Source organism: Chiloscyllium plagiosum, chromosome 16, assembly GCF_004010195.1.
Source record: "Chiloscyllium plagiosum isolate BGI_BamShark_2017 chromosome 16, ASM401019v2, whole genome shotgun sequence".
In the NCBI taxonomy this organism is placed as follows: Eukaryota; Metazoa; Chordata; class Chondrichthyes; order Orectolobiformes; family Hemiscylliidae; genus Chiloscyllium; species Chiloscyllium plagiosum.
This window is the reverse complement of record NC_057725.1, coordinates 9627257-9647616: the sequence shown is the minus strand read 5'-3', so window position 1 is coordinate 9647616 and position 20360 is coordinate 9627257. Positions and strand designations below refer to the sequence as shown.

Below are 20360 nucleotides of genomic sequence, written 5' to 3'. Positions count from 1 at the left end.
AGATAGATAGATAGATAGATAGATAGATAGATAGATAGATAGATAGATAGATAATGCTAATAGAGCATTGACCAGAGACAGACAGTAGAGATCAGCTGCTCACTCCTTCAACCAGTAAAGCTAGTGAATGAGCTCCTTTTATGAAGCAACTTCACACAGATATTTAAACACAGTGACATGGGAGATTATTATAAATAACCTAGTGTGAATGCATATAGTAGCTAACGAAAATCTGAAATAAAAGCAAAACAACACTGGTATAGATCAGATCAGTAGATACGGGAGGAATTGGCCTTTCAGCTTGCAGCTCTTTTGCATCAGCACAAGGATAAATTATGATGCATGAGGTTCTAAGCAAATGGAGAGGCAGAAAAAGCAGGAAGAGAGAAAAAGAAATTAGAAACTCTGCAACGGAATGGAAGGAAACAGGGATTGAGGCACGATGGGACACTAAGGTGCGAGAGGTCCTGAATACTCTTTCCAAATGACTTGTCCTCTTTCTATATTGCTAGACTTTCTCCTCCACTCATAAACTAACTTTCTTTGGTTCACACCTCTCTTTCCAGTTGCAGTCCTTCTGCTCGCAGGTTTCTTTCGAAAGTATTCCTCTTCTCCACCTGTATACTCGATATTTTATAGACCAAAATGTAATCAATCCGCTTCTTCCCATCTTTGAAGAAAAGACCAAATGACATCTCGGAGCATTTGTCATCCTAGGTGAAAGATATAAGGGGCAGTGTCAAATAAAACAGCAGGAACCATCAGAATTAACATTCTTAAAAGGAAGTTTCAGGCATTTTTATTTCCTCTTGCTATCCCTAATAGTTTTCACTCTTCATAGGTTTCAACCACAATTCTTCATCATTAGCACAGAAAGCAATAAATCTAATGTAATAAAACCTTATTCACACCAGTGGTTTTGGATTGGAATGCATGCCTTGGAAGTGTGGTGAATGCAGACTAAATTGAGGCATTCAAGATGACTTTGGCTGATTATTGTAATAGAAACAATGTCAAAGGGGTAAGGGAAAAGGCAGGAAAATAGCACTAATTCACAATGTTCTTTGGAGAGCCAGCACCGACACAATGGCCTGTTCCCATGCAGAATGAATGTGTGAATGTTAAAATTTCACAAGTTGAAAAATTGGACAAAAAACTAACTTTGACAACTTTGAGAAACTTATTACATTTGAGTTATCTGTGTACTGTTGCATATATACAGTTTGATTTTTAAAAATGGTAATTGGCATTGGTTCGCTCTCTACTCAGACTGCTCTGAAAGAAAAAAAACAATTCATTTCTGACCACTACTTTAGAAATCTATGACATTCATCTGACCAAGGAGCTGCAGTAGAATGTGTGGATTTAACTGAGTCAGAGAAGTGTTAAATATTGGCTACAGCCCTTTTTTTCAACCCAAGGCAGATACTGAGGAATTCTTTAATGTAGTGAGGTGCGATGATGTGGAATGCCAAAGTTGATGGTAAAAGTAGATACAACAGTAGATTTCCTCAGAGAGTGAATACTTGGAAAGGGTGCCTATGGGTCCAAAGGGAGAGAGCAGGGAAGCCAAAACCATCAGTTTGCTCTGTCAAACAGCTGGATGCTTCTACAATTCTATGTCCTGTCTCCTTTGGTGGTCGACGAAGTGATTAGTGATTGTATGTGGATGTGGTGCATTCAATTAGGCTGTTTTGTTCTGGATGGTGACAAGTTTGTTGAATGTTGTTGAAGCTGTACCTATCCAGGCAAGTGGGGAGTATTCCACTGCACTCCTAACTTGTGCCTTGTAGATGGTGGACAGGCTTTGGAGAGTAAAGAGGTGAGTTACTCGCTGCAGTATTCCGAGCTTCTGACTATGGTGTTTATGTGGCGATTCTAGTTTCTGGTCAAAAGTAACTTCCAAGATGTTGATAGTGGGAAAGTCAGTGGTGGTAACATCACTGAATGAGAGAAAGTGAGGCTGAAGATGCTGGAGAGTCAGAGTCGAAAAGTATGGCGCTGGAAAAGCACAGCAGGTCAAGCAGCATCCAAGAAGCAGTGGAGTCAACGCTCCGGGCATAAGCCTTCTTCAGGAATGCCTGAAACATCGACTCTCCTGCTCCTTGGATGCTGCCTGACCTTCTGTACTTTTCCAGAGCTATACTTTTCGACTCTAATATCATTGAATGTCAGGAGTTAGACTGTCTCTTATTAGAGACGGTCATAGCCTGGCATTTGTGTGGCATGAATGTTACTTGCCACCTTTCAGCCCAAGGCTAGATATTGACCAGATCTTGTTGCATTTGAACATAGACTGCTTCAGTATTTGAGGAGTTGCAAATGATGCTGAGCATTGTGCAATCATCAGTGAATATCCCCAGTTCTGACCCTGTGATGGAAGGCAGCAGCTGAAGATGGTTGGGTTGAGGACACTATCCTGAGGAACTCCTGCAGAGATGTCTTGGGGCTGAGATGACTGACCTCCAACAGCCGCACCCATTTTTGTCTGTGTTAGGTATGAGTCCAACAGTTTTCCCCCTGATTCCTCTTGACTCCAGTTTTGCTAGGACTCCTAGCTAGGACTCAGTCAAATGCAGCCTTGATGTTAAAGCTTATTATTTCTGATTTTCAGTGAATTCAAATTTTACCATCTGCCATGGTGCGATTCAAATCAATGTTCCCAGACATTAGTCTGGGATTCCAGACTACTCGTCCCAGTGACATGACCAATACACCAGTAGATCCACCTTCTTTTGTTTAATAACTTCTAAGGAAAGAGCGAATGTTTCAAGTTAACAATGTCTCTTGATGTCAATGACATTTTGCCCAGTTCTCAATCAATGGCCCATATACTAACAATGCCTGATCATTCAAGGGACATCTATCATTTTGGCATTGGCAATACTTCATAATCCTGATTGAATTTTGAGGAGACATCATTCATTAGAGTCAGTCAGCCAAGCAGCAAGATGTCTCTGAAGGGAGGAAAAGCATTGAGATAGCTCCAGAAGAAGACAACAGCAGTGAAGTTGTGAGTAAGAAATGCTTCTGTCGAAATTGCGGAGATAAAAATCAGATGTCTTTTATAACTTGACAAGTGATCTGTTCTTTCAGATTACCACCCAGGCAGTAAAATGAAAAATTTATCTCAATTTTCCTTCCTAAGTTTTACAACGCCATCAACACACTAAATATAGACTGGGGTAGCATGGTGGCTGAGTGGCTAGCATTGATGCCTTACAGTACAAAGGATCTGGGTTCAATTCCAGCCTCGGGTGACTGTCTTTGTGGAGGTTACGTGTTCTGCACGCATCTGTGTGGGTCCCCTCCATGTGCTCTGGTTTCTTCTTCCATTGCATGGATGCGCAGGCTAGGTGGACTAGCCATGGGAAATATGGGGTTACAGGAATGGGGTAGGTCTGGGTGGGAGGCTGTTTGAAGGGTCAGTGTGGACTTGATATCCAGCTTCCATGATGTTGGGATTCTATGGAATGAGCAGAGTTATGATCCCTAGAGGTTTCCCCAAAATGCACTGTATTAAACGGCAGAAAAATTATACCCCTCGTTCTTCATCCTGAGTTTCCGATGACTGACGATTTAGTGTGTTTTGAATGAGGAAATCATGATCACTCCGAGAATCATACGTTTTTTGCTCAGATTCTATGGTGTTCCATTCCTTCACTTCATCTGCAAAAGACCAGATAGAGCTTACAGTCGGATATTTGTCAAGATATTGTCAATAGCTTTATCAACTCGAACCCTATCCTGCAGAAGCTGATTATAACTCTCCAGGGTTTGCTACACACAGTTGCAAAATTCAAAAATGTTCACAGTGCTACTCATTATGGATTCGCACTACAGTTGTTCTCATTAAGCACAGTGTGGAATACAAAAATATTTATCATATGTCACAAAGCAACCTAATAAATCTATTCAAAGATTTCACTGTCAAAAAATGTTTATCATATTAAATTTGCATTCAGTTACATGTTTGAGCAGGACGAAGGAATAGCATTCTGTAACTTAGCCAATTTAGTGTAAATGCAAGTTCTCATATTCAGCTGCAACTGAACACAGTCTACAGGGACACAGTCTCCATCTTGGATATGTTAAATAGAGTCACTCATGACCAGTGGAGAAGTGGATAGTGTTCTTTATTAGTGGCTCCATGTGGGATACTTTCCTGGTCTGAATATTTTTCACGTGTTCTGACAGAATACCGAAAATACATTCTGAGAAAGTTATCAGATCTGGTACCTGAGAACAATCCTCAAAATGTGCTGTTTCTAGGGTGCTAGAAAAAAAGGTAAAGTTCCCACAGTCACAGAAGACCAAAGGCCTGCTCTGTCATGAGAAAGGAACAACTGGTGGTAGGTTAACCTGAAGGTCATCACGCCTCGGGCCAGGGGAGAGAGGTTGAGGAGGAGAGTCCTTCATGGTAGCCTCAGCCAGTGTGGGAAATAAGCATGATATCAACTGAACTTATGTTGAAATATAACCCATCACTGCAGGGCAGGTTGTGGTTCAGTTGATACATGTCCCAGTGGCCGAAAACCATGTCACACCCCAGAACTTGAGCACAAAATTCAAGCCTGATCCCTGACTGCAGGACTCAGGGATTCAGCCCTAATTGTCTTTGTGGGCTAATGTAGAAGTCCTCCCTCAAAAAAGGATAGGGAATTTATTCACAGTATTTAATCCTTGGTCAGGCAACATCACAAAGAAAAATAAAATTAATTAGTCACTGTCACATTAACTAGATTAACTAGCTACTGTCACATTGACTAGATTAACTCGTCACTGCATCATTGCTGTTGTGTTCCCTACATTACAACCTTCATACTACGCAAGTTTAATTGATTGTTAAGCACTTTGGAGCATAGTTATGAAGGACATTATAGAAGTTCAAGTTTACTTAAAATAATTAATTCACTAATTTACCATTGGTCCCGGAAGATCTCACATATTTCACGATAATATCTAAATGATTCCAGAATCTGACTTCACAAGGGGTGGCATGTTAGCACTGCTGCCTCACAGCGCCAGGGGCCTCAGTTCCAGCCTCGAGCGAATGTCTGTGTGGAGTTTGCACATTTGCCCTGTGTCTATAAGGGTGTGCTCCTATTTCCTCCCGCAATCCAAAGATGTGCAGGTTAGGTGAATTGGCCATGCAAAATTGCCCAAGTGTTAGGTGCATTAGTCAGGGGTAAATATAAGGGAGGGGGGGTGGGTTGGTGTGGACTTGTTGAGCCAAATGGCCTGCTTCCATACTGTAGGGAATCTAATCTAACATGAAGGACTGAAAACAACAGATCCTTTACTTGCGTTTAGTGTTTAGACTTACACAAAGTCTGCCTTTTAAGCCTGCATCTTCTTTCTAATGTGTAATCCCTATCTTGAATTTCTCTTTTCATGGATTTCATTTTGTACAGATTTCTCTAACACTTCTTGCATGAGCCTTATTGCATTTTTGGGTTTAATGTTTCACAATCCAGCTTAAAGTCACCTGCGTGTTTCCATGTGTTTCCATGCTGTTTCTGAAGCTAAATTACAAGCGTCGATCACAACCAAAAGTGCAATGACATTCATGTTACATGATGCTGTAATTAATCACATGACATTAGTCAGAAACAAGGCACCAATCATGGAACATGTGAAGAGAGAGATCCTAAATATTACATGAGAGAGCTGTATTTGATAACTTATTTACAGATTCAAGTAAAGAAGTGTCACAGAACACTTACAAAAGCCTAACTTAAGGTGACTTGGGAGAAGGTGTATGCACAGACATTCAAGCCCAGAGATATTTAAGTAGAGACTAAAAAATTGTAGATGCTGGAATCCAAAACAGACAGGCAGAACGCTGGAAGAAGACAGCAAGCCAGGAAGCATCAGGGAGGTGGAGAAGTCGACGTTTCAGGTGTAACTTTTCTTCAGGGACCAGCAATACCTCAAAGAGCAGGTAACAACATTGGCTTAAAGTTCCAAGATAAAGCATGGCGGCAGTGAGAAAACCGAAACAGAACCAGGGTCTGATGTTACAGCAGATTCCAAGGGTCACAGCTCGAAAGGGAAGGTTCCAAAAGGCAGGCAGTGGTAGTTGGGACATGAGGTCTACATGGACAGTCAGAGAGATGTGTTGGAGTAATCTAGAAGACAATGAAATTGCCACTGTCAAATACATGCAATATATTGAAGATTAACAGAAAAAAAATGCTGGGAATGGAGAAGACTCGGAGGCAGAAAGACACCTTGGAAAACTTCAATTACAGCGTTAGAGGCTGGGAACATGATAAAGGACAAGAAAGTAAATCCTCGCAAGACTTTGAAGCTTAGCCACAAGAGAAATATATCCTAGAGGATAGAAACAGAATTGGAACACTGCTACGTAAGAAGGGGAAAAAACAAATCAGCCTTCCTCGGTCATTAAGTTGCTATAATCCAAAGGGGTGACAGCTCCATTGCCATTACCTCAGCCATGAGATAACACAGAAGACCCATCATAAGATGGGAAGTAGGAGCTCTGGAAGTGGTAACAGCTCACAATATTCTAGTAAGACAAAGCAGGGAAGAAAGTACGAAGGAGCATGATGCATTGATTAAAACAGACAATGCATACTTCTTTCGCCCCAAAAGAATTTTAGAGATAGAATGGGTGAGAATTATTCAGCAATATCTGCATTTAGGAGAATTAACTGAAGTCATTTTACCAGATTTATATTATCTAGCAGGATATTGCATGTACAGAGCTTTGCAGGATGAATATGGTAGTTGATGCGCGAGATAAGAAATGGGCAACTATCGTTAATCCAAGGACGTTGTAACACTAGAACAATCCAACAAATCCGCTATACAGGTAAAAGTCAGGGTCATAATAAGTGAGTGTTGATAGATTGAGAATTCTTCTGATGAGCATATGATGTTAGAAAGCCATAAGAGATGGTCAGTATCAACGACCATATTTGGTTTGACCGCGAAACAGAATTAGAAGTACAATAAGTGTCCAGCAGGAGGTGCTAAGCATTATACGTGTCCAATTTAGGGAATTTCATTAATTAACAGCTCCTTCGAGACCCCAAAAATGATAACAGTCCTGCAAAATGACATAGAGTCACAGAGATGTACAGCACAGAAACAGATCCTTTGGTCCAACTCGTCCATAATTTTGAGAAAAATGCAAATCACACAAGGAGAAAGCTCAATAAAATTAAATTCAATTTAGACAGACAGCTTGTCATCGTTGAAATCTGAGAGAATCAGACCAACAGACATAAAGCTCCAAGGTTCAGGAGGCATAGATTTTGGGACACATTACCACCAATAGTCTTAGAGGAAAAAGCATCACTGAAATATTAAAAATACTGAGGAATGAGAATATCTCATCTTGAGCATACAAGTGTTCACTTCGGACACTTAGAGAAAGTAGATAGAATATTTCAGAATGAAGACAAGAAGGAATAGCAACAAGAATTTAGAAAACTATTCAAAGCTTCAGGCAAATTGAAGCAGGATATTCTGCAAGAAGATGCTAAATTGATCTGCTTCTACTCTCCCAGAAAATTTCCTCATCCTTTGAAAGGAAAAGTAAGACCTCTGTTAGAAAACCTGGATGAAAGCAAGGAGATATCTTCAGTGACAGAACTGACACAGTTGGAGAACCAAGACAGTGTGAGGATCTCACTCAGTCAAAGGAGTAAGAAAGGAAGTCCAGCTTACTTTGCTGATGATGGTGGGACAAAATTGAGAGCAACCTGGTTTTTAACAACACTGTGCATTCAACATTTCTGACTACATTAATCACACTACTTGGGTGATATTACTTCAGCCATCTACCGCTCGGGATCTCCTCCGCATCAGAAATTTTCAATATCTTAGAATCCTGGAAGGGAGACTGGGAACCATTTTCCACATGGATGGCATCCTACAGCATGACAAGTGAAGATGAAACACAACCAAACATTCAGGTATATGATAATGACATAACAAAATACAGGCCTTACTCTGAATGAGAAGTGTTCATACTTCTCTTGGACACAACCTCCAAGGTGAATCAAAAGAAGACGTGAATGATCAATGAATTTCAAGCATGCGGTACATAGAAGATATCCAGAGGTTCTTCGACATGGTGAATCAAGTGGGAATTTTTTTACCTAACTTTGCCAGTCTCACTTAATCCATTATTGAGCTTTCAAAACAAGGCCAGCAACAGTACTGAAGTCAAGAACATACTGCTGCTCTTGAAAAGATTAAGGTGATGTGACTTTACTGTTGCTTTAACACATTACAATCCAGATTTAATTCCTACACTCTCATAGGACTAGAATAATCCTTATTCAAGCGTAAGTTAATGGAATGTGAAAATTTAATTTATTTTACAGAAAGAATTTTGATGGTGACTAACAGAAGTATACAGCCAAAAAGAAGGAAGCATTAACAGTGAAAGGTTTGACTCATTGACTCATTTTGGGTTGAGATGGATGCTGAAGCTTTGGTAACATTATTGGGTTGGAAAAGCATTTCAGCCATGTCTCCACACATGTAATAATTCAGGCTTGGGCTGGTGAGGTATGACAGCATAATCAAATTCCATTCAAAGCGCAAGTAATGGGAGATACATGCACGAGAAACAGTGAAGCGAGCAGAAAAAAGAGCAACTTATTTTTGTAAAAGTAACATCTTATTCTATGGCTATAATCAACATTTTACCAGATAAGGAGAGACGTTGAGGAGAAATGCAATGTAAATGCACATATATCTCAAAATCTGATACAGACTGCACAAAGGTTAGAAAACCCAAAGGTGGTGTGTGCATGGTTGTTGTGCTGAGTATCCATGGATGCATTGTGGATGGGTGAGTGGAGGGAAGGTCAAAATATATTCCAGCAGACCACTTGTTGAAATGGCACCATAAGCAAAAGACAATACTGGACAACAGTGGAAGATTTATTGCTCATACCAAAGTTGATGTGAAGAGAAATCCTACTGAAACTCCACGGGGAATATCCAGTTTCCACCAAGTACAGGGAAAGAGCATGACAATCCGTGTGGTGGTCAGACTTTTCAAAGGACATATAGAACTACATTTCAAAGTGCTACGTGTGGGCCATACACAACCAAGTGCCAAGTACAAAGTCAACGATTTCATCCACATTCCCAACAATATTATTGGAGAGGTTAGCAATGGGTTGAACTGATTTCGGAGGGAAGTTGTTTTGCAGGCCAACTATTATTCAGGATGGATTGAGGAGGCATGACTTCATTTAGACAAAGTAGATGCAGTGATGAGGGCACTGAAAAAGGAGGTACACGGTTTTCCAGAGGAATTACCAGAGGACATTAGACCTCAGTTCATGAACAAGGATTTGAGGAAGTTTATTCTGGAGGTGGACATTGATCATATGACATGCTCCCCATCCTCAGTCAAACAGAGAGGGAACAGCAGGCAAGATATTGAAGTTATAAGAACCCAGACTAGGAATGGGCTTGACTCGGTAACAGACCAACATCATTGCATCATGGGTATCTGCCAATGGAATTATTAATGTATGGATGATTAAAATGGATCACCAGTTCTAGAACAATTTTAAACCAAATATAAACTCAAGATCACAAGAAGATAAAACAGCCCCAGCAAAAAGCAGCAGAGGTGATGCAATCCGACACACAGGACAAAATCTCAGTCAACTGTAAAACAAGGCCAGGAAGTCTGATGAAGGGACATGACGACAGAAGCTATTTTCATCAGGGAACCAGATTATCTGAGGTTTTATATTGCCGGAGCATTTCAGATGGGACAGGAAGGCATTGTATTTACTTGAGTCACGAAGTGAGACCAAATGCGATTATCAAAAGATACGACACAACTGTACCAAGAACACATTCTCCAAAATACAGGAATGTTACAAGTATTCCAGACATTGGAAAACACCATCATCCTCAGGATGACCTCAAATGAACCAGGTCAAGATATCTAGGCAGAGTTCCAGTTTATCTCAACCTGTTAAACTGAGACATTGAAGGAAGGCAAAAATTGTGACAATGATTGTAACAATGTAATATCAAAGATTACAAAGACTATGTAAGTAGGTGCGAGTGAGCTATTGGACTAATGGAGACCAAGCAAAGAGAACCTTGGGACGAGGGGGTGGGGGGGAGGGAGGGGGTAGGCAAGTTCTTTAACATGATATATCAAGCATGATGATTAAATGATGACATGACTCTAGCATCAGTAGAAAAGATTAGTCTTGATTGAGCCTGTATGCAGAGAGCTGTATTTGAGAAACTACTACATACAGATATCAATAAAGGAGCTTTACATTACATGAGGAATCGAAGGAGCTTACTTAGCAGCAAGAAAATAACAGCCTCAGAGAGAATATACCCACAGTCTGAGACAGCCAGGACCAGTTCCCAGTCAGCTAGTGCTGGTTTAAAGCAGCAGTATCAGTAATAATCTCAGCAATGCTGCATTTATTTTCCAATGAACCTGGCGCAATATTTCATTGTTCATCTCACTCCTTTATTGGAGGCAAGAGATTTAGAATTGGCAGTTGAATGGTCTTCTCAGAGAAATTATAGATCGCTGTTTTAACACCTTTTATTACAAACAGGCACAAAGCATCGAAACAATGAATACCTAGGCAGGTGACACAGTCATTGAGAGGTCCTTGCGATGAAATATTGGAATGGCACTGTTGACAGGAATATCCCAGCACGCACTCATCTGGGACTGGGTCTGAAACTATGTCTGCAAAGAGAAGGCATTAAAAAAAAACAATCTGTGAGGTCAACTATAAATATGCAAACAAATAATGTCACAAACGTATGCATGAAATAGGTGAGGAACGTTTAGCCAATGACACTGTTTCGTACAATTTGCAACTTGTACAGAGTTCTTAACGTTGGAAAGATCACAAGGTGCTGCAAAAGGAGTATTACAATCCAAAATATGACACTGAATCTCATAAGATCTCGCTATTGTGGGCTACTATAATTTTAGCGAGATAGGTAGGTTTTCAGGAGCATCCTCAATGAAAACAAAGGTAGCAAGATTTAAGGAGGGAATACCAGAGGTAAGGGCCTTTAGCAGGACACTGAGTTTAGGACCAGGAATAGACTATTTGGTTCAACGAACTTACTTCTCCATGAAGGTTACAGCTGATGTGGTTTTGGTATCAACTCCACTTTCTGCCAGTACCCCTAACTTTTGACTCTATCAGATATTCATTTTAGTGCCAAACCTTCACTGACAGCTTTTACCAATAAATTATAACATTACATCTGCTTTCCTAATCACTTGCTGTATCTACATACTAACCTCATGGAATTGACTTCTGATAAATACCAGACTTGAAATGTTAACTCTTTCTCTCTACCAAGGTGTTGCCAGACCTGCTGAGTTTCTCCAGCATTATGTGTTTTTGTTTGTAATTCTTATACTCAGATCCCTCCACACAATCGAGTTTTACAGTCTCCCTCTATTTAAATACATGTTGCGCTGTTATAACGCACCAGCGTGAATTGGCTATAACACGATTGATGAATTGTCGACGCTGTTTGGATAACACAAACTTCCTACTGAACAGGTATAGTGATTTTCTATTTGTGATCTCATACAGTGCAATTTCCTATTGTGGTTTTCTATAGTGTAAGTTTCTACAGCACAGGGTTGACGAGGAACGTAGCTGTTACGTTATCACAGAATGATCTGTATGGCATTTTTCCACACTGGGTGCCAATATCTACTCTCACAAATACAACCGTCTGTGATGTCACCAATCCTACTTGCTGGTATGTTTTTACACACCTCTGGAGCAGGTGAGACTTGAACCTGGGCTATCTGAAACGCAGTCCTTTAAATCCCAACGTCTGATAAAGCTCATGATGTCAGTTACCCCTTTTCATGAGCTTTCAGACCGCTGCTCCTTCATCAGGTGGCTGTGCACCTGATGAAGGAGCAGCACTCCGAAAGCTAGTGCTTCCAAATAAACCCGCTGGACTACAACCTGGTGCTGTGTGATTTTTAACTTTGTACACCCCAGTCCAACACCAGCACCTCCAAATCATTTTCAATTACTAACTGTCTTATACAATGTGGACAAGTTTGAATTTGCCCACATTATCCTCCACTTGCCAAATTTAGAAGCATTAATCTGGAATTAAGACTCTAATGATGACTATGAAACCATTGTCAATTGTCGGAAAAGACCTCCTCTGGTTTACAAACGTCCTTAGGGAAGGTATCTGCCATCCTTACCTGGTCTGCCCTACATGTGACTCCAGATCCACAGCAATGTGGCTGACTCTGAACTACCCTCTGGATAATCAGGGAAGAGCAATAAGTGCTGGCCTGGCCAGTGATGCTCTTATCCCATAAATTAATAAGAAGAAAAAACAATTAAAATTGAGTCTTTGCTTAATAAGGAGCCGGTGCAGGTCAGGAAGCATGGGAAGGATTGATCAACAGGGTTAGCATTTGGACAGCAGAGGTTTAGACAACCTCATGTTTAGAGAAACTAGAATACGGGAAGCCAGCCAGGAATTCATTAGAATAACCATGTTTAGAGGTAACAAAAACATGGATAAGGGCTTCCATTGTTGTGAGCATTGCCACGGAGGGAAATAATGGCAAGGAAGCAGTGCTTCTAGGAGCAACCAAAGACAATGATCTTCCCAGTGTTTCACTGAAGAAATTTATGCTCATCCAGTTCAATAAGTTACAGTGCAGCGGTTAGAGAGATGCTGGCGAGGTTTGAGAAATGGTGGAGGACATGGGGGTGGGGGTGGGGGTGAATGTGTGGGAAGCAGAAAGCAAGGATTGATCTGAGAGGGACCCAGGGTAAAGCCATGCATTAGTGGGAAGAGAAGCCATCTATCACAATTGTCCAGTTCAGTTAGATAGATGATGTTATAGAGCATAGTTTAGGATGCTGGGAAAGTGATGGCCTAGTATGTTAATCCAGAGACCAAGGTAATGTTCTGTGGATCTGGGTTTGAATCCCACCATGGCAGATGGTAGAATTTGAATTCAATAAAAATGTGGAATTAAGGGTCTAATGATGACCATGAATCCAATGTTGATTGTTGGAAAACCCCATCTGGTTCACTCGTGTCCTTTAGGGAAGGAAATTGCCATCCTTATCTGGTCTGGCCGACATGTGACACCAGACCCACAGCAATGCGGTTGACTCTTAACTGTCCCCTGGGTAATTAGGGATGGGCAATAAATACTGGGAGAAAATGAGAACAGCAGATGCTGGAGATCAGAGTAGAGACTGTGGTGCTGGAAAAGCACAGCAGGTCAGGCAGCATCCGAGGAGCAGAGAATTGATGTTTCGGGCATAAGGATGAAGGGCTTATGCCCAAAACGTTGACTCTCCTGCTCCTCGGATGCTGCCTGACCTGCTATGCTTTTCCAGCACCACACTCTCGACTCTGGGTAATAAATACTGTCTGGCCAGCGAGGCTTTCATCCCATGAATAAATTTTTAAAAAGTGAGGGTTAGCAGAATTAAAACAGAGATAAGGAGAAATTCTTTTCTCAAAGGAAATTTGGATCTGTGAAATTCATTATCCCAGAGTGGTGCAGATGCTGAGTAAAGTAAGAATGAGATAGACTGAATTGTAGGTTGGTTATGGGTTGAAGGGTTATGGGGAGCAAGCAGAAAAGTGGAATTGAGACTAGAATGAAGTCAGCCATGATTGTATTAAATGGCATAACAGGCTTGAGGAGCTGAAATAGCTTCTCCTAATTCTTATATTCTTCACTTCTCCTGGGAGCAGGTAAGGCTGACCAATTGCCGGACAGATGACGTTGAAGTTAGGTTTTGACTGGGTGAAGGCTGTCCCATTCAGGAAGTGAGACAACAAACTGAAGTCAGAGTACAGAGAGAAAACCAGAAATTGCTGAGGAAACTCAGCAGGTTTGGTAGCATCTGTGGAGGGAAATCAGAGTTAACATTTCTTCAGAACTGACAGTAGCTAGGAGACTTTTGGAACATAGAACATAGAACAATACAGCGCAGAACAGGCCTTTCGGCCCTCGATGTTGCGCCGACCTGTGAACTATTCTCAGCTCATTCCCCTACATTATCCCTAAATCATCCATGTGCTTATCTAAGGATTGTTTAAATCTCCCTAATGTGGCTGAGTTGACTACATTAGCTGGTAGGGCATTCTATGCCCTTACCACTCTCTACATAAAGAACCTGCCTCTGACATCTGTCTTAAATCTATCACCCCTCAATTTGTAGTTATGCCCCCTCGTACACGCTGACGTCATCATCCTAGGAAAAGTCTTTCACTGTCTATCCTATCTAAACCTCTGATCATCTTGTATGTCTCTCTCAAACCCCCCCTTAGTCTTCTTCTATCCAATGAGAACAGACCCAAGTCTCTCAGCCTTTCCTCATAAGACATTCCCTCCAGATCAGGCAACATCCTGTTAAATCTCCTCTGCACCTTTTCCAATGCTTCCACATCCTTCCTGTAATATGGCAACCAGAACTGTACACAATATTCCAAGTGTGGCCACATTTTGTATAGTTGCAGCATGATATTGCACCCTCTACCAATGAAACCTAACACACCGTATGCCTTCTTTGCAGCACTATCCACCTGGGTGGCAACTTTCAGGGATCTATGCACATGGACTCCAAGATCCCTCTGCACATACACACTACCAAGAATCTTTCCATTGGCCCAGTACTCTGCCTTCCTGTTATTCTTCCCAAAGTGCATCACCTCACATTTAGCTGCATTGAACTCCATTTGCTACCTCTCAGCAATTTATCCAAGTCCCCCTGCAACCTGTAACATTCTTCCAAACTGTCCATTACTCCACCGACTTTAGTGTCATCTGCAAATTTACTAATCCATCCACTTATGCTTGCGTCCAAGTCATTTATAAAAGTGACAAATAGCAGTGGTCCAAAAACAGATCGCTGTGGCACACCACTAGTAACTGGACTCCAGACTAAATATTTTCCATACACCACCACTTGCTGCCTTCTTCCAGAAAGCCAGTTTCTAATCCAAACTGCTAAATCACCCTCAATCCCATGCCTCTGCATTTTCTCCATCAGCCTACCATGTGGAACCTTATCAAAGGCTTTACTGAAGTCCATGTATACCACATCAACTGCCCTACCCTCATCATGATGACTCAAATATCAAAGCCAAAGGCTCTGCTATCTCCTCCCTAGCTTCCCAGAGAATCATCAGATAAATCCCATTCGGCCCAGGGGACTTGTCTACTTTCACTCCTTCTAAAATTGATAACACCTGTTCATAACTAACCTTGATCCTTTCTAGTCTAATATCTTTGTTTCTGATTTCCAGCATTAGCAGTTCTTTGGGTTTTACATTTCAGCGTGGAGATAGAAAAAGGTGGGTAAAGTATTAGATTAGATTACTTACAGTGTGGAAACAGGCCCTTCGGCCCAACAAGTCCACACCGCCCCGCCGAAGCACAACCCACCCATTTACCCCTTACCTAACACTACGGGCAACTTTAGCATGGCCAATTCACCTGACCTGCACATCTTTGGACTGTGGGAGGAAACCGGAGCACCCGGAGGAAACCCACGCAGACACGGGGAGAACGTGCAAACTCCACACAGTCAGTCGCCTGAGGCGGGAATTGAACCCGGGTCTCTAGCGCAGTAAGGCAGCAGTGCTAACCACTGTGCCACCGTGCCGCCCACGGTGCAACATTTCTTTCAAGGAAACAGAATAAGGATCATTGTGGGTTTTTTTGGCCTCCTATGTTCTAAAGTGTGATAATTCCATGAAAATACAAAACATCAAAAATAAATTAATAAATTCTATTAAAAAAAATGAAATCCTGTGGAAGCAAGAGCTATATTTGGAGAATAGTTTCTCTCGAGGAAATGTCTAATGAGTAGTTGTAAAATTTACAATGCTCTAGACAACTCTACAGGCGCAGGGTGAATCCTGTGTAACCTGATTAACAATTCCTTTTCTTTATGGGTTTTGTTACAGTCCAAGCTGGTACTGAATTATTTACACTGACATATAATTTAATGTAAGGGAAACAATTTGAACTGGAATTGTAATATTTTTGGGGGAAATTAGTTCTCCACATCAATACATATACATCCATTGATGTTATTAATTTCAAATAAAAGTAATCTGCAGAATATATCGCAAATAGTTGGCTCTCATATTGTCAGCTAAACTAGGTAATTTAGACAATACATTCTGCCTTCCTACAGTCACAAACATCTCAAAAACTGTACCTCGCATGAAGGAAGATGTCTGTGGCTTGGGGAGGTCAGCCTTTTCAGCTCCAAGACATCCCTACAGGAATGCCTCAGGTCAACTGTTGTGTTAATCTGTCCTGCCGCATTCAAGGCATTTTCTAATCAATGTGTTGAGATGTTATTACACATCAGTAGTGCAGAAGCAATGTGAACCTGTATTCTTAAGTCAGAGGTCAGGACATTATCATTGTGACAAACACCCTTTTTCCTCAAGGTAGTATCTTCGGCCTAACAATCTTCAGCCGTTTCATCAATAAGCTTCTCCCCATATAAAGGTCAGAAGTGCGGATGTTCACTGGTAAAATGTTCAGCACTACTCACCCTTGAATCTGAAGGAATCCATTTACAAATGAACTAAGAACTGGGCAACATTTAGGCTTACATTGACAAGAGATAAACAAAATTTGAGCCACACAAACACCAGGCAATGGCCATCTCCAACACAAGAGAATCTAACCATCATCCTTTTGTATTCAACAATATTACCATTGCTTAATCTTCTGCTACCAACATCCTGGTGGTTACCATTGACAAAGAACTGAACTGGGCTAGCTAAGTACATGTTACAAGAGCAGATCACAGACTAGGGATCCTGCAGCGAGTAACTCACCTCCTGATTATCCAAAGCCTGTCAAGGCCCAAGGCAGATGTATGATGGAGTATCGTCCACCCGCTTGCCTGGATGGGTGCACCTCCAACAACACTCAAGAAGCTTTATACCATCCAGGACAATGCAATCCAATTGACTGGCACAGAGTCATACATTTAAACTCTCCACACCAATACTCAGTAGCAGCAGTGTGTACCATCTACAAGAAGCATTGCAGAAATTAACCAGGGGTCACTCAGTAACCATGACCCATGATCACTTTAAAAGGACAAGAGCAGCAGATGCATGGGAGTACAACCACCTGCAAGGTCCTCCCTAAGTCATTCACTGTCCTGACTTGAAAGTATATCACCGTTCCTTCACTGGCGCTGGGTCAAAATCCTGGAACTCCCTCATTAATGGCATCTAAGTAGACGTACATAGAACAAATCAACTGCAGAAAGTTACTCACTATCACCTTCTCAAGGCTAATCAGTGATAGGCAACAAATGCTATCTAGCTAGTGATACCCAAATCCACTGAATTAATGTTAAGAAAAATACTGCTGGCTGGATTATATCTTTTATTTACTCTGTCACAGGATATGTGCCAAGATCAGCATATCATGCTCAATCATTATTGTCCTTGAACAGAATGGCCGAATGGAGAAGACAGGTAAGACTCAACAATCTTACAGTGGGTCATACATAGGCCAGACTAGGTAACAATGGCAAATTTCCTTTACAAGTGAACAACATGGATGTTTTTTACAACGATTGATCATAAGGTTATGGTGACTACTGCAGCAAACAGCCTTTAAATTACACATCTTGTAATCACATTTAAATTCCACCTGTGGCTGCGATGGGATTGAAACACATCTGGAGTGTTTACCAAGTTCTGGGTTAGCAAGTCTCATGACATTACCACCAGTGAATAGAATCCTTACAGTGTAGAAGTAGGTCATTCAGCCCATCAAGTCCATCTGACCCTCAGAACAGCATCCTACCCAGACTCACCCCAATTCTGTAACCCTGCACTCCAAATGGTTAATCTACCTAGACACTATGGGAAATTTAGTATGGCCCACCCACATAGCCATATTTGTACTGTGGAAGGAAACCAGTGCATGTGCAAACTTCACATAGACAGTCACCGAGGGTGAAACTGACCCCAAGTCCCTAGTGCTGTGAGGCAGCAGTACTAACCACTGAGCCATCATGCCACCAAACCATAGCACTGCCTCATTTAATAAAACCCTTACATTTAGTGACGGAAGTCAGACCTGTTCATTGCCTCGAGTGATTGCATGAGAGAAAGGTTAGCACTAATTGCATCATTGCTTTGGTTAGGTTCTGCTGAAAGACGAACGCAGTAATGATTCAGTATTAATTTTGATCATCACAACTTAGTACGGTTTAGTTCTACAGGAAAGTCTAGAATATGATTACTTTTGGTCATCCTCCACAGGGAGTGACAAAGGAACTAAGTGAAATTGTTTCAGTTTGACAGACCAATGTCCGCACTGCAATACTGACATAAGCTTCACTCTGAAATTAAATCAGCTCTGGATAGCAAGTGGGAAAATAATTTTACGTTGGTGTAGTGGAACAAGATGAATAATCACAGAAATAACAAGATTATTATTGCTAAATTGTGAATGATTCAATGATTGGTGGGGTAGCAAATGATGAGTGAGATAGCTTTAGCTTACAGGAGGATAGAGATGGGCTGGTCAGATGGGCTGATCAGTGGCAAATGGAATTCAATCCTTTACTTGGATCTAAAATCCCTCATTCCAGTATCATTCTAGTAAATCTCCTTCACACTTTCTCCAGGGTTGAACATCCTTCCATAAAGAAGGTGTCGAGAACTGAACACAATATTACAAATGTGGCCTGACCAAAGGTTTGTAGAGATGCACCATCACTTCCTTGCTTTTATATTCTATCCTCTATTTATCAACCAAAGGATCTTATACACCTTCTCAATAAATGTTTCAACATGCCTGGCCACTGTAAGAGAATCATGCACATGATCTCCAAGATCCCTCTGCTCCTGTACTCCCCTGAATGTTGAACCATTGAGCCTGGATTGTTCCCTCATGTTTCTCATACCTAAATGCATTTATCACATCTCTCTGTATTGAAATTCATCTGTCAGGTGTCTGTCCATTTGGCCAACTTGCCATTGTATCATAGAATTCCTACAGTGTGGAATCAGGTCATTTAGCTTACACATCCCTGGACACTATGGGCAATTTACCATTGCCAATCCACCGAACTTGCACATCTTTGGACTGTGGGAGGAAACCAGAGCACCTGGAGGAAACCCACAGAGACACGGGGAGTAGGTGCAAACTCCACACAGACAGTCACCCGAGGCTGGAATCAAACCCGGGTCCCTAGTGCTGTGAGGTAGCAGTGCTAACCACTGAGACACCGTCCCTCTGAAGTCACCCAGCATCATCGTCACAATTCACTATTCTCCCTAGCTTAGTACCATCTGCAAAATTAGAGATTATTGCACTGAGCACCCATCTCCAAATTGTTTGTATAAATCAGAAACAGCAAGGGTCCCAAAACCGATCCCTGGGGAACACAACTTTCAACTCATCTCCTATTTAAGAAAGGCTTGTCTATACCTACCCTCAGGTTCCCATTTTAGCCAACTTCTAATCCATGCCTCCATAGACCCATCAATCGCAAGCATCTTGAATTTGTTAACCAACCTGCCATGTAGCATGGTATCAAATGCTTCTGAAAATCTAAATACACAACATCCACAGCACTACCCTCATCCACGGCCTGTGTCACCAACACTGCTACACCATCTTCCTTTCTAACACACTCTGTTCTTACTGAGGGCTTTATAACCCCAGATGTTAAGTACTGTTCTGGCTTGGGCCAATGTGTTACTATGTCATATCCTCACCAAGCAATTTCTGCTTCCAGTTCCCTAATTTTGCTCATCATACTCCATGCATTTACATACATACAATTTAACCATGCCCTGATCTTGTTCTGGAATGCAACCATTTCTTTAATCGGTGTCAACACTCAAGCTCACTTCCATCTCCTCCTTTCCCTTGGCCCCATCTTCTCTCTTCTCTTGCTTCTTCATTTTGTCGGTGGCAGTTGGAGTGAGATGAGCAATAGCGAGGACCAGTGGCCGAACAGGAAGATAATTTTTAAATATAAAAACTTACCTCAGGAGTTTCAGGAATACATTTTGGCAGTGGCTGAATCCCAAGATGTGTAGTGTCTCCCACTGCCCTCCTCCACTCACCGAAAAAAGGACTCTCATGTGTTGCTAAGGTAAGGCATTTCAATTGATATTTCTTGTGCATCATGTGATTGATTAAAAGTTTAAGAAGTAGGCGGAGGCGAAGGCGATGGAAGAAATGCTCGATGTCTCGCCGCGTGTCAAACTCATTGATCCGGGAGCGTAGGGGGATGAAGGTGAGGCCTCTGCTGAGGACTGATCGTTCATCCTGAGAGAGGGAG

General features: G+C 41.6%; 1 protein-coding gene across 1 annotated transcript in view; it reads right to left on the bottom strand.

Annotated features, from left to right (window-relative positions):
* The window catches only part of ano3 (anoctamin 3), a 559677-nt gene that overhangs the window by 199529 nt on the left and 339788 nt on the right, over positions 1-20360 (bottom strand). Inside the window, exons 4-6 of the mRNA XM_043705429.1 lie at positions 10619-10729; positions 3542-3669; positions 555-713 (exon numbers count right to left, since the gene is read on the bottom strand). Of these exons, the coding sequence (XP_043561364.1) occupies positions 555-713; positions 3542-3669; positions 10619-10729 (398 nt within the window). The remainder of the gene's footprint in view (positions 1-554; positions 714-3541; positions 3670-10618; positions 10730-20360) is intronic.